Source organism: Triturus cristatus, chromosome 4_1 (genome assembly GCF_964204655.1).
Source record: "Triturus cristatus chromosome 4_1, aTriCri1.1, whole genome shotgun sequence".
Classification (NCBI taxonomy): domain Eukaryota; kingdom Metazoa; phylum Chordata; class Amphibia; order Caudata; family Salamandridae; genus Triturus; species Triturus cristatus.
In genome coordinates, this window is record NC_140585.1 from 355,222,649 (window position 1) to 355,236,055 (window position 13,407).

A 13,407-nucleotide genomic window follows, 5' to 3' on the forward strand; every position below is an offset into this window, starting at 1 on the left:
AGAGGGTGGTCGCTTTCACGTCTAGAGCAATTAGAGATGCAGAAGTACACTATTCTTGCATTGAGAGGGAGGCTTTGAATGTGTTCTGGGTAGTGAGACATTTAAAATGTTATCTGTGGGGTATTCCTTTCTTAGCCAGGCCTTATCACCGGCCGTTAGTGTAATTTTTCTCTTGCCATCATAGTGATCACATGACTCCCAGACTCAAACGTTGGAGTGAAGAACTCCAAGAGTTTAATTTTCATGTTCAGTATCTTCCTGGTTCGGCCAAAAATCTGCAGACTGTTTGTCGCGTTTGCTTTTGGAGTGCGAACAGTGTGATGAGGAGGTTGAAAGTGTGAATTGGGTCATGGAACCAACCTTGTCGAAGGAAGAATGGTCACACAGAATTGTTGAAGACAAAGTGTTTTTTACTCTCAAGTTCTTTATCACCAAGGGATGGCCTGAATACAAGACCCTTGATCAAGATTTGAGGTCCTTTTGGTCGGTAAGGGATGGTTTGACTTTTTGTCAGGTAAATCTCATGAGGGGAGATAGGGTGGTTCCACTGTGTGATTTGTAAGACAGAATTATGAATCTTGCTTATGAGGGACATCTTGGTCGAAGTCTCACAAAGGCTTGTGTAAGAGAGTGATATTGGTGGCCTGGTATGGACAAAATGATTGAAGGGGTCGTTAAAGAGCGTCATCTTTGTGCAATCAATGACAAACCCCATGTTGCCAATCATGCTCCTTTGTCTTGAGTTGAAGTTCCGGAGACAGTGTGGTCCAAGTTGGATTTGGACATAATTATTCAGTTTGAACTTATGCCTTTGTGTGAAAGATTTGTGCTCCTTTTGGTAGATTACACCTCTAAGTGAGTTGTGACTAAATGTGTGAGTGTTGTCAATACTAAAACAGTGATTGAGTTTTTCAAAGATGTTTTTGTGAGTGAGGGTGTACCGAAATACTTGGTCACTGAAAATGGAGTGCAATTTGTGTCGCAAGAAATGCAAGTTTTCCTCAAAGATTTGGGGATTGTTCACCAGAAGACGGCTCTCTATGCACCTCATGCTAATGGTGCAACGGAAAGAATGAACAGGGTGGTTAAAAGTTGTGCACAGAGAGCGTTTGAATCTGGGTTATCTTTTAAGAGTGTGTTGAGGGAGACATTGTGGGCTCATTGTACTGCTCCCAATGTCATCACACAGAGGTCTCCATTTGAGGCTTTAAGGGGAAGGATGGCTAACTCTAAGTTAAATCCTGTATGGTTGCCTATTAAAAGCAAATGTGGTACTGATGACGAATTGAGGAAACCAGACTTTTGGATTATCAACAAAAGTACAAATTGAGGTATTATGCTAAAATGTCTGTTAAGGTAAAGAAATTGAATGTTGGAGACCAGGTTCTTGTGAAGAAAGCGAGACATAGCAGTAAGGGAACTTCTGGCTTTATGGGCCCCTACACCATTACAGCTATTAAGAAAAATGTTGTGACTGTTAATACTGGTAGTACTTGGAGTATGTCAAGACTTGTCAGATTTGCATGAGGGTTTTCCAATGGCAATGTTCATGAAGGTAGTGGTGGTGGAACGGACGTGTTGTGTAGACCCTCCTCGACGAGATGTAAGAAATTACCAACTAAATTAGAGACTATGTTGTACACTAAATCACATTGTTATGAATGCATAGTTTCTCCCCTTGTTGCAAGTTTCCTTTTCCTTTTGTTTTTTTTCCTTGCTTTTCTTTCTTCCATTCTGAAAGGGATGTGTTGTGATTTATGTTGCCTTTTCGTTTGCCAACTCGTGCCTAGAATGTTATGGTCTCCATGGGAATGCTGGAGACCAGTTATTGTAATACAGGCTGGCGAGTTGCATAGTTGGTGGTTTGGAAGCAGAATAAATACCTTGAAACCTACACTGGATCAGTGCTTCAATAGTTACCCTTAGAGTTTAACATTAGAGGTAGCTTTGGTCCCCTATAGTTCCTCAATAAGATACGCTCCCTGCTCTGCCCAAGTCCTAGGGCCACAGTCATTTCAACTGCTGAATACAGCTCAGATCTCCAGGCAAAACAGCAGCAGGGGATGAGAAATTACTGGATGCACCAAACAAATGATACCAAGAAAACGCCCCAATAATCTACTCTTATTTCTGAACACGTCTACATCTACAAACATCTATAACCATCCCGTCTTCACTCCTAGATTAACCAATAATTACTTGACCAGAAGTTTGCTGTTTTCCTTTAAAGTGTCTGATCCCCCTTGTCCCCTGAGTACCAAGTATTTATAACCATAAAGCAGGAAAGGAATTAAAGTAATGAGAAGAAACACCAGGAACACCCCTATGACCCAATACCATAACAAAGAGTTTTAAACAGCTATCAAGCAGGAAAAACACTTCGAAGAACAAGCACTGGCTCTTAAAAGTGGTCTTCAAGCTTCTTAATACCAGGCCATCTTTGAATACAAGAAACAAGCATTGACAAAACCAATAGGTTTCGCCTGGTAGAGATATTGGCTTGGGCAATGTTGTTTAGCAATGCCGCACAGCAGCATGGATGCTTAGCAGTATAGCTAAAACTAATTTTAAAATGATGTGCTATGACGTAGCCAGAACAAATGCGCTTTTTTTCTTTTTTTTTTTAGTCCATTAGCCCTGGATGCATTATAGTCCTTTTTATTATTATTTTTAGCAATACTACACAGCAGGGCTACAAATCATTGCCAAAGTCGGCAATGCATGTGCTGTACAGCACGAACAAAATGCAATGGCAGAGCCAATAGTCTTGAAACGAAACCTGTTGACTTTGCCAACGCTTGTTAGGTCTCAGTACAACACCCCTGTGAATCTGTGCAAATCAGTTAGTCTCCCAAGGTGTAAAAAAGAGAAGAAGAAAAAATTGACAAAAAAAAGTGTATCACATAAAGAAAGCTATCTCATCCATGTCTTAATGAAAATACATTTGGAAATAGATATCATCTATTGTCACAATAAAAGCAGATAACTACTGTCACGATTAAACATCAATTTCATAGGAGAAAATGGCTTCTTTGAAGTGTGTATGTGTGTGGCATAGTAAAACAGGCACAAATGCGATGAGGCTAAATAGGAAAGAAGAAATAATAAAAGCAGAGCCTCATTTACAGCATGATCAGCTGAAGGGCAGCAATCAACCTGAAGCAATCAGTACTTGGTCCACAATCCAGCCGAAAGAAGAGGAAGTGAATCCAGCTTGAGCTGGTCAATTGGAAGTCAGCAAATAAGAGGGACAATGAAACCAATTAATGCTAAGTAATGAGCAGGCAGCAAGCCACTTGTTGAACACAATACCTCTCGTAAGCAAGAACGCATGCAGCGCATGTGCTGTTGGAGGTAAGATCTAAATATTAGTGGGACATCCAAACCAAAAACACAATAAAACGATGGTTTAAAAAGCAGAAGTTCTTTGAAGTCACATACATCAAATTAGGAAGATTTTACTGTACATTTTTAACACGTGTAGGGCATTTTGAATGTCTTACTCCACACAGTCTTGATTCAGACACTAACACACAACAGACATTGAACTACTGAGGGTTTCGACCGACGTGTTGCTAAAACTGAAGGTGGGCCACTGAAACACTACAGTTAAATTGTTCTTGTAATGCGCTGCACCATAAACTACTGGACACTTTTAGATAAGGTATTCAGAACAGATCTATATCACTAGCTGCATCATGGATCGGATGCTTTGAGCATCAGATTTCAGAACAAAAAACGTGTTTTGACAGAAACTGCTAAGTTTAACATGGAGATTTCAAGAGGTCCCCACTCTCCTCCATCATTCTGAACCATATTTGCACTGCTACAGGATCTTACATTATTTGCGAGTCATTAGTGAACTAGAAGCATTTTAAAGCTTTGCTTTCTAAATATATTTTAAATTTAGATTAGGTTTAACTAATGTAAACTGCAGTAATTCATTGCAGTAATTTAAACTTCAGTAATTTACTTCCTCTGGAAATGCAAAATACTCGGACCCCCGCCTGTTTTCAGTGGATCACTGGCAAAAACATTCATAATCAGAAAGGTAAGGGTCCTTAATAAGCAGAAATTTGCATTTCCAAACTGTATGTTGAAATGAAAATTAAAAAGTGGATTCGACCAGCCAAGACGTGGTATTCACTCTTAGGTGCTAAGCTTCATCGTATTCCTGACAAGATACTCAGATCATGCTGTTCCAATTTACACTGCCAGTTCACGTTCTACAGTTTGCATTGCAAGTGGCATAATTCCCTCCACAACAGGGAGCTCGCTCTAGGGGGGAAAGAGGGGAGGCACAATAGTAAGAAGCGACTCATTAATGATACAAGCGAGTTATGCGGTGCCAATATGCCACCGGGGGCACTTTCTAATACTGAGAAGTTAACCTGGTTGCAGTTGATAAAGGATATCATGTGCCTTAAAATGATCAATGATGCACAAGCCTGGGATGGATGAGCGACAATAGGACATGAGGGAGTGGGGGGTTGTTTCGCCGTACAATCAAGAGAATGGGGAAAGAGAGTATACGAAGGAGCTAAAGTGGTGACGGGCAATGAGTAGGACAGCAGAACACAATCCCAGACCTCATCCCGAACCCCTTGCCCGCTAGTTCCTGTACGTTTGCTGCTTTCTCCGCTCAGTTCGCTACCTGGTTAAGTTCATTCTCCGCGGTTATCCGTAACTTGGGGTCTATGGTGCCCTTGAGAGCCTGGATGATCCGGTTCGGGTCCATGGTGATGGGAATCTTCCTGACCTGTGACCTCTGACAGATCGAGACTAAAGGCCAAGAGACCGATCACCTGCGCACCAGCAGCGGCCCGGGAGTACTCAGCACAGTCAGATTCACCGGTTTACGACACCTGCGTCAACAAACCGCAAAGCGAGAGAAACAGCAGCGCTTTACGATCGAAGCCTTGCAGGCGGCTGACATGTTGTACGATTGCACGCAGGGCGATTTTGCCCATGGATTTTAGTTAACAGAACAAGCAGCCACAGAGCGTAAGAAGTGCATTTGCTGCCGGGGGCAGCCATGCTGTACGGAAAGTTGGGGCTGTAGAAGACGACGAGTATAAACAAAGAGAGTGCTACGTCACCATAGATGTCAGTCCTATTGAGAACCTGCCTCTCTCTCAGTCTCATTCAGAGTATTTTTTTTCTTCATTTTTCGTAGGACTCGTGTTCAACTTATATACTGTGCCAAGTTATCATTTTCCTTTTTTATGTGGCATTTCCCGGTTTGAAGTCTGTTTATCAAAAAGAAAATATGGAATAAGTGCCAGAGCTGTCGACTGGGGAAGCTGATTCGAGTCCCGCTGTGAGCTCAACATCATGTGACTCTGGGCAACTCAATATCTCCTCGCCTATAAAAATGGCATTATGTAATGTAACTGGTGCGCGGTGTAAAGTGCTCAAATGTCACTGAGTGTTTATCTCACCTCTCAACCCCATTAAAAAAAAATCGCTTTACTGTGTCATGGAGCACGGCGTCACACCAGGCATAGTTAAGTATCAACCGAAAAACTTCTCAGCAAGTGCTTCATGAGATACAATCTGGAGCACTATAGCAGATAGATCTTTCCTACACTGTGTCTGCATTGAAGTGCTCTTTGGCAACTTGTGCTGCGCAACTCGCAACCCTTCTTCACACACTGTAATAAAAACAATTTTAATGATTTTATTTGATGAAGTGGGTGGCGTTATTAGGGCCTCGTACACAGAGAACGTTAATTGTGGGATGGAGACTAAGAAGGAAGGCACTTACACTTGCTTTTCATACTGGATAGTAGTGATAGGAGGGAAAGGCTGCGTGACGTTTCAACCCAGGCACACAGAGCCAGAAGTTTAGCACGCTCAGTTCTGCTAACTGTTCTATGCAGCAGGTCACACATGCTGTCAGCTGTTGTTTATGGTGGCCCTAGAGTTACCAAGTCCAACCGCTGTGGGGACATTATATCTGCTTATACATAGTGCTGATATCGGCAACCCCCCGCTTAGCAGTAATTGGTCGTGCTGCTCAAATAATCAGTCCACACAAATTTTGTTGGAAAACAGTTTTGCTGCAGATTTATTTTATACGAGAAGTATGCCAACGTGGTGGGTTAACTTATGGGCGATCCAAGGCTAAACTAATCTGCCCTGCCCGCCTGATGAGCCAAACTGCACCGTGGCCAACCCAATCAGTGCACCCATTTATGTGGGGATTATCCCCGTTTCATTCCATGGTCCATAACTTTACTCACGCCTTTTAGGAGTAGAGCGTTGCAAGGCCAGCCCTGGTTGCTCAGGCTTACAGCCGCCCGAAAGACTAGTAGGGTGCCAATGTTTTCATCCAGGGTCCTGCCGTAAAGACTCCTGGGGTTTGGCAAAAGGCACCACTCTGTGCTCCTAAAAGAGTACATCTTTGTACCAATCAGCCTTTAGATCGCCCTGTAACTCTGCCAATGCCCAGGATGTGGCCACTGTCATATCCGGGCCGCCCCACCATGGCATGCTTCACAACCACCTGTAACCTGCCGTTAGTCCTTCTAGGTAGACATCTCCTCATCTACCTCTGACAGGTGTGCCCCATCCCTATCGGGGTACCATGTGTGTTACACGAAAGAGGCCACGCCTAATTTACCCAGCCCTTCTTATTTCATATTGAAATTGAGTTGAACCATGCCCTCCTGCTAGGTGGGCTTGTCCAAGGTTATTTTTTTACTTTCTGTCGGAATGTGATGGCATCCCCGAAAGGAGGATCTATTGTTCTTTTCTTTAACCACAGCTTTATTACCCTTCAAGTTATTGCAGGCTCCATAACCTCATGCAACCTGCAGTTACCGTCCTTCTTTTTTGACCATGTCCCTATCTACCTCTGATAGGTGTGCCCGTCCCTATCGGGGAACTGTGTGGTGTTTGCGCAAAAGAGGCCATCCCTAATTTACCAAGCCCTTCTATTAGATTTGAATTTGAGTTGAACCAAGCCCTCCTGCTTGATGGGCTTGTACATGGCTTTATGTACCCTTCTGTATGATGTTTCGATGGCATCCCCAGAAGTTGGAATCTACTGTTCTCTTCTTTAACCACAGCCTTGTTCACCCTGCAAGTTATTGTTTGGGGCCACTGACCTCTAATTGTATGGGAGTGCAGTGCCAACAGGAGATAGGACCCCAAGAACATTAAAAAACTACTGCTCTTCTTTGAAACCATAGTCCTGTGTGATATAATCCATTGTGCCCAGTGTGCAAGGATATGCATTTACATTTGGGGGTGATTAAGCCATTGTTCAACCACCCCCTACTTGGCAGGTCCTACATTTGAAGGTTCAAACTGATAACCAACTGCTGCCCCAGCAAGTGATTATGGACCCCCTGGAGAGGGTAATTGGACGAGGACAGGGTGGAGTCTTGTGACCGATGGTACCACTCCACCCCGCCACCTGAACTAACACCTTGGCAGGGCCCTCTCCCCCATCTGAAACATATGACCTTTATAAAATGTAAGCTTTGCCATGCCTTCTTAGGACTTCAGGTGGACCTTCCCACCTAACCAAGACAAAGGTGGATCTAATCACGGAGGGGTGGGTCCTGAGGTCCCCTAAGGGTACTCCAAAAATTCTGCTACTTCTCATGTCCTTCTTGCCTGCACCACCCAAAGTCTGACTGTGATCTTCAGATGCTGTGTTGCCATGCTGGTGACCCCACCAAGCATATATGGCCAATAGCCAGCTTTTGTTGCAGGTATCCCAAGTGCCGCAAAAGATGCCAATGCTTTTGGATTGTGAGGACATGGAGTAAATTATATGAGCATATTTACCTTCAACTCTTAGATAGCTGTGCAGTATGTGCTCTGGATTTGTCAGAATTTGCGCTCCAAACCCATATTTCTTGACACTCTTGGAGCCACGACACTCTTTCTGGCATAACCAACTAATGAAACCCACCTGGCTGAATGACCACTGCGAGATTTGGATCTTATCCCCTGTTAGAAATAGGGGTCTCTAGTTGGCAGAGGTACCTACCTCTGCCAACTAGAGACCCCCATTTCTAACATTGGTGGTCAGCGATGAGGATTTGAACTTGTATTTGTACTTGATCCACTGTGATTGGTGTACATTACTGGACTAGTGCAGACCACTATGCAACCACATACTGCGTTTTGTTTTGGGGAACTGACACAGGGGATCATATTCCTAGTGATGGGAGGGACACTCTACTGACTCTAGATGAGAGGCTCAAGGAGAGGGGTTCCCCCATGGTAGAAGTCCTGGTGTGCGAGTGTGGAGACAGCCCAGAAGAGTGTGGGTTGAGCGACAGTCAGACACTGTCTTGCCAATCTCAGGAGAGTGGTGTGGGGTACTTGTGTGAGGCACTGGATGGTGAGGCAAAGGGTAGTTTGGTTAACAACTGTGGGGGGCTGTGTGATTCATTTGTCGGAGAGCATATTTTAAGTCCCTGTTTTCCAGAGCTATGCCAACACCCGGTGGAGTGTGAGTTCTCTGATTCCAGGGAGCTTTTGCTGGAGGCATACCTCTGGCTGTGTGACAGAGGGTCTGAAGAGGCATTTGGGAGTGATCCTGAAAGAAGTGTCCCAGGTATCTTCCAGACCTTTGTGGTGGGAGAGGTACAGAGTAGCCCAGCTACGTCCCGGTGTAGTGAGAGGGGTGTAGGGGCTCACGTCCTGTCTCAGCGGAGAAGGAGTGAGTGTGGGCTGTGTCCCAAAGTACCCAAAACCCAGTCTCAGGGCCTGGAGGGTTTCTAAGGGAACACCTTGTGGGAAGCCTAGGCTGTACTCGTAGGCCATTTGAGGGGAATCTCCTAGTTTCAGGAAAACCTGGAACATCTGTAAATGAAGCTCCAGTGGTTCTGGTGTCTGGCGGTGCCGCTCCTAAGTGGTGGGTGCAGAAGTCCAGATGGAGTGGTGAGAGGGGAATGAGTCTCCAGTGGAAGAACCAGTGGGTCAGGGGTCAGCCATAAGGGCTGGGTCTCCTAGGAGTGACCATGGTGACACCACTTCTGTCCTGGGGGATCTTTGCACTGTCAGGTGGACAGGGGTTGGGAGATCTGCACCAGGTGGACTGTTACACAACACATGAGGTATGTGTGACCCTGGTGGGAGAGTTATGTTCTGAGGGTGCCTCTCCTGGGAGGAGAGTGCGGGACCCCAGAAGGAGAGGTAGGGGGAGGAGAGCCTTGCCCGTGAGCTCTGGTCAGCCTGAGGGTACAGACCCTGGGCTGGCGGGCCAGTGTCAGGATGCCATACCTGACTTGGCAGGAGGGAGAGTGGAGAAAAGGTGCCAGGCACCTGGGGCTACTGCCCCCACTTTCTGACGCCACAGAGGTTAGAGAGACCTGACAGGCATGAGGCCTGGCTCTCATCACTGACAGCTGTCAGTAGCCACTGTGGCTGGTTGTCCTGGTGGACAGAGTTGCCCCTGGGAGGGGGGCTGGAGTCACGCCCTGGGGGTGGACTGGGCTACACCACTGTGTTGGCCAGGTGGGTACTGTCTACCAAGCTTAGGCACTGCACAGATGGGGTCCCCAGGTGACGAGAAGTGTCCCCCATAGTTTGGCTTAGTGGGCCCTGAGAGTATGAATAGAAGGATCCAGCGGGGTTCAGGAAGGCGTATATCAGGAATAGACCTCTGCTATTTGGGCCAGGTTCCATGTTCTGTCACCCCAAGCAGGGAATCCCATTGAGGTATCGATTGGTCTACCCTGGCTTTATGCTGGAAGGGGGTTGTGTTGAAAATGGCCCTTTTCGCAGGGTTAGCCCCAAACTGTTTGCTTCTTCCTCCTATTTTTTCCTGGCCTGTGGTTGTTGGCTTTAGAATTCTGGGCACTTTACCACTGCTGATCAGTGCTAAAGTGCATATGCTCTCTGTGTAAATTGTTATTGTGATTGGTTATCCATAATTGGTATATTTGTTTTACCAGTAAGGTCCTAGTAAAGTGTACTAAGTGTGCCAGGGTTGGTAACTCAAGTGCTACTACTGGGCTTGCAGCACTGATTGTGCCACCCGCATGAGTAGCCCTAAAAGCAGTCCCAGGCCTGCCACTGCAGTGCCTGTGCGCAGTTTGTTAACTGCCATGTCGACCTGGCCAGTGTGCCCACTTGCCAGGCCTTACCCTTCCCTTTTCTTACACATTGGACACCCCTATGGTAGGCCCAAGGTACCCCCCTGGACAGGGTGCAGTGTATGTTAAAGGTAGGACATGTACTAGTGTTTGTAACCTGTCCTGATAGTGAAATACTTCCAATTTCGTTTTTCACTTTTGAAAGGCTAACTTGCCCATTGGACAGAATGGGGAATGCTGTGTAACAATTTTACCAGCATATCTTCCCATAGGAATGAGATGGAAACTTGGAGTCTGGTATCCCTGAACTCAGAATTTAATAAAACATCTTTTAGGGAGGATGGTTTTTAAATTCTGTGTTTGAAAATAGCACTCTTAAAAAGTGGCTATTTTCTTTTTCAACCTTTTTGTGTGCCTCTGCCTGTTTGTGGATTGACTGTCTGGTTTGAGAGTGACAGGGGCTGGGGTGGCTCCATGAGTCTGAGTGAGTCAGCGCTAGGCTGAATAGGCCAATCTGCATTTGGAGTGGTGGGAGGAGTAGCACCTGGGCCTGAATAGGGCTGTGCCTGCCTTCCACAATGCTGGCTCCACCTCCTGCGGTTTGTCTGATGACCCTGGCCCACAGTAACAAAGGAAGAAGTTGTGCACTGGCAGAGTGCACCCAGAACTGGTTTGGACTGGGGCCAGGACCCCTCACACATAGAGAACAAAGACTTTTGGGGTATAAATATTAGAGCTGAAACCCCTGTAAGTTAGACTACTTCGTGATCAAGAGGTACCTGTTTCCAAAGAGAACAGCTGAAGAGACTGAGAAGTACTGCCCTTGCTGTGTGTGTGGGGCTGACCTGCAGTTTTTTGTTTCTACTGAGAGGACAAAGGGACTGTGCTGTGTCCCCTGCTTGAAGAAGGACTATGCTGTGTGCTGTGTCCATCTGAAGAAAAGTCTCCTAGGGCCAGAGAAGAGCTGGCCTCCTCTTTTTGAAGTCCCCGAAACAAAAGGACTTCACCCTCAGCTTCCCTGAACTTCTTTGCTGGTAGTTCTGACCTGCCAGGAGGTGCCTGTAACTGTGTGTGAGGCCCTTGCTGTTGGGAGCTGGAAGCGCGACGCAACAAGGGAGAAGTGTGTCGCCACCACAGCAGCCACCGTCACATCGCCGAGGAAGCGTGCCACCGCTTCCGCTGTCCGCCACCTCATCACCAGAGAAGCATCTCGCAGGGCCCGTTGCATTGCTGAGGAAGCGTGCCACCGCTGATTGCCGTCGCATCACCGGAGAAGTGTGTCGCAGGGCCTGTTGCGGCTCAGGAAACCACCGATTTGGCCACACGGCCATCGGGCGTGCACGAATTGCTTCCACGGAGTCGCATCGCATCAAAGACGCCATTTTCTCGCACCGCTCCAGATTGTCGCAGTGCATCGAGGCGCCATCTTGTTGCATCGTAACCCGAGCACAGGAAGAATCGAAGCATCGCCTTCTCTGCGACCCTTTTGTTTGTTCTGCGTTACGCATCCAAGGTACCATCTACAAGTTTATTTTTGCAACAATCTGTGTGGTGTCCATTTGTGGTGTTTCACTGTGTTACTGTGGGGGTTGGTGCAAATACTTTACACATTGCCTTGGGGATAAACCTGTCTGCTCATGCCAATCTACCAAGGGGGTGAGCAGGGTTATCTACAGTGTGTTTCTCCCATACACTGACTAGAAGCAAGGGTCCTTATTTCATCAAAGGTACCTACCACTGCCAACTAGAGACCCCCATTTCTCACATCCCCATACTCTCATGTTTACCTGGTGCACATCTTCTATAGGACTGGCCCCCACTCCATTTACACAGATTCCTGCAATGTACCCTTCTGCCCCTGTATGAGCGAATATAACACCTGTAACATTGTGAATCCCACCGCCCTAACATGATAGTGCGATCTGGGGGAGGAGAGGGGTCTGTACCCTTAGATTCTGCTTCATTACATGGCCTCATCGCCTGGAAGCACCCCTGTCTGACAGCGATCTTTATATGCTGTGTTTCCCAATAAATGTCTGCATTGTGGCGCAAGTCATCCAGATCCATACTTCTGCTAAAGGATACCCTAATGCAGACCTGATGAGAAAGCTTTTGGGCTGGTGGCCAGGCGGAGAACACTATGTACAGATACCTGCCCTTTCATGGAAATGGGAATAATCAATGTGTTTTGATAGTTGTGACCCTATGTGCTCTAATCAAGTGTTTCCCAGCTTTGGAACCACATCCATGTTAAGTAACAAACTTACGCAACCCACCTGGCTGCAAGGGCGATAAAGCAAGTGAAATTTAGCTTAACTGAAGCACCACTAACACGCGCTGGTTTACGGAGTCACAATTTCTGTTAGGAGACCAGACATTTGCCCAGTCATATATATTGATAAACTATGGTCGTGTCTAGTCTGCTTCAGTGAACGCTTGTAAGTTGTGCATCTGTCACCTTGATTTGCTTTCGCTGGGATAAAATTATTGCTTCCGTCACACTCCGGATTGTAGCAATGTGCTAGCTCTTTCGCTTTCTTCACTGCTTAGTGTGCCTAGTCTGTTCACAGATACACATTATGTGCTAACCAGATGTGACCCATGATGCTTAATCGAGCAATAGACCTGGTTCACTTGGTTTATCCCCGGAATTGATTGCTCTCCACCAGAATCAAGCCGGATTCAACTTACCTTCTAGTAACTTTGTAATTCAGGTTCAAACATTTTTTTCCAGCATAGCCAGGCAGTCGTGCGTATTATATTCAAGTGACCAAGTCAGGATCTAAGATTCCTAGTTTCAAGTTCAGACGCAGCGCACCTGATGTGGGTCTACTGGGACCCCTCTGCCTCGCTGCAAGTGATGCAGCGGAGTTTACCAGCTCTACACATTCATCCACACAACACTTATTTGGGCCCATATACATTCATACACACAATGAGCTGGCAAATATCCACTGGTCATCAATTTTATTTTACCCTAGGAAACCTTTAAACCAGTCTTCTTACCATTCCTGTCTCCTGAGTAAATGAACATGCGATAAGATCTAGAAGTAGATTAGAATAGAGAGAAAAGACAATAATACATTTAACTTTAATCTAAAGAACCACAGACTCAGGGGGAGTTTTAAAAGTTTATCTGAATTAATAATTTTGTGAGTCAACTCAAGATACACATGAATAGACCAGAAATCTCCATCAGGTAAATAGTACAGTTAGCTTATAATCCGTTTGCATCAATAAATTCTTGCAATGACAGCACCCGAGGAGAGAAAGGACAGAGAGCAAGTACGGAGCATTTACCCTACAGATATATTTACCTAGAATGGTGTAAGGACCCCGACATCAG

At 45.9% G+C, this 13,407-nt stretch overlaps 1 protein-coding gene across 1 annotated transcript in view; it reads right to left on the minus strand.

Annotated features, from left to right (window-relative positions):
- The window catches only part of IPO8 (importin 8), a 557,903-nt gene extending 553,033 nt beyond the window's left edge, over positions 1 to 4,870 (minus strand). Inside the window, exon 1 of the mRNA XM_085652356.1 lies at positions 4,655 to 4,870. Coding sequence (XP_085508482.1) covers positions 4,655 to 4,738 — 84 coding nt within the window. The 5' untranslated portion in view covers positions 4,739 to 4,870. The remainder of the gene's footprint in view (positions 1 to 4,654) is intronic.
- Positions 4,871 to 13,407: the final 8,537 nt, after the last annotated feature.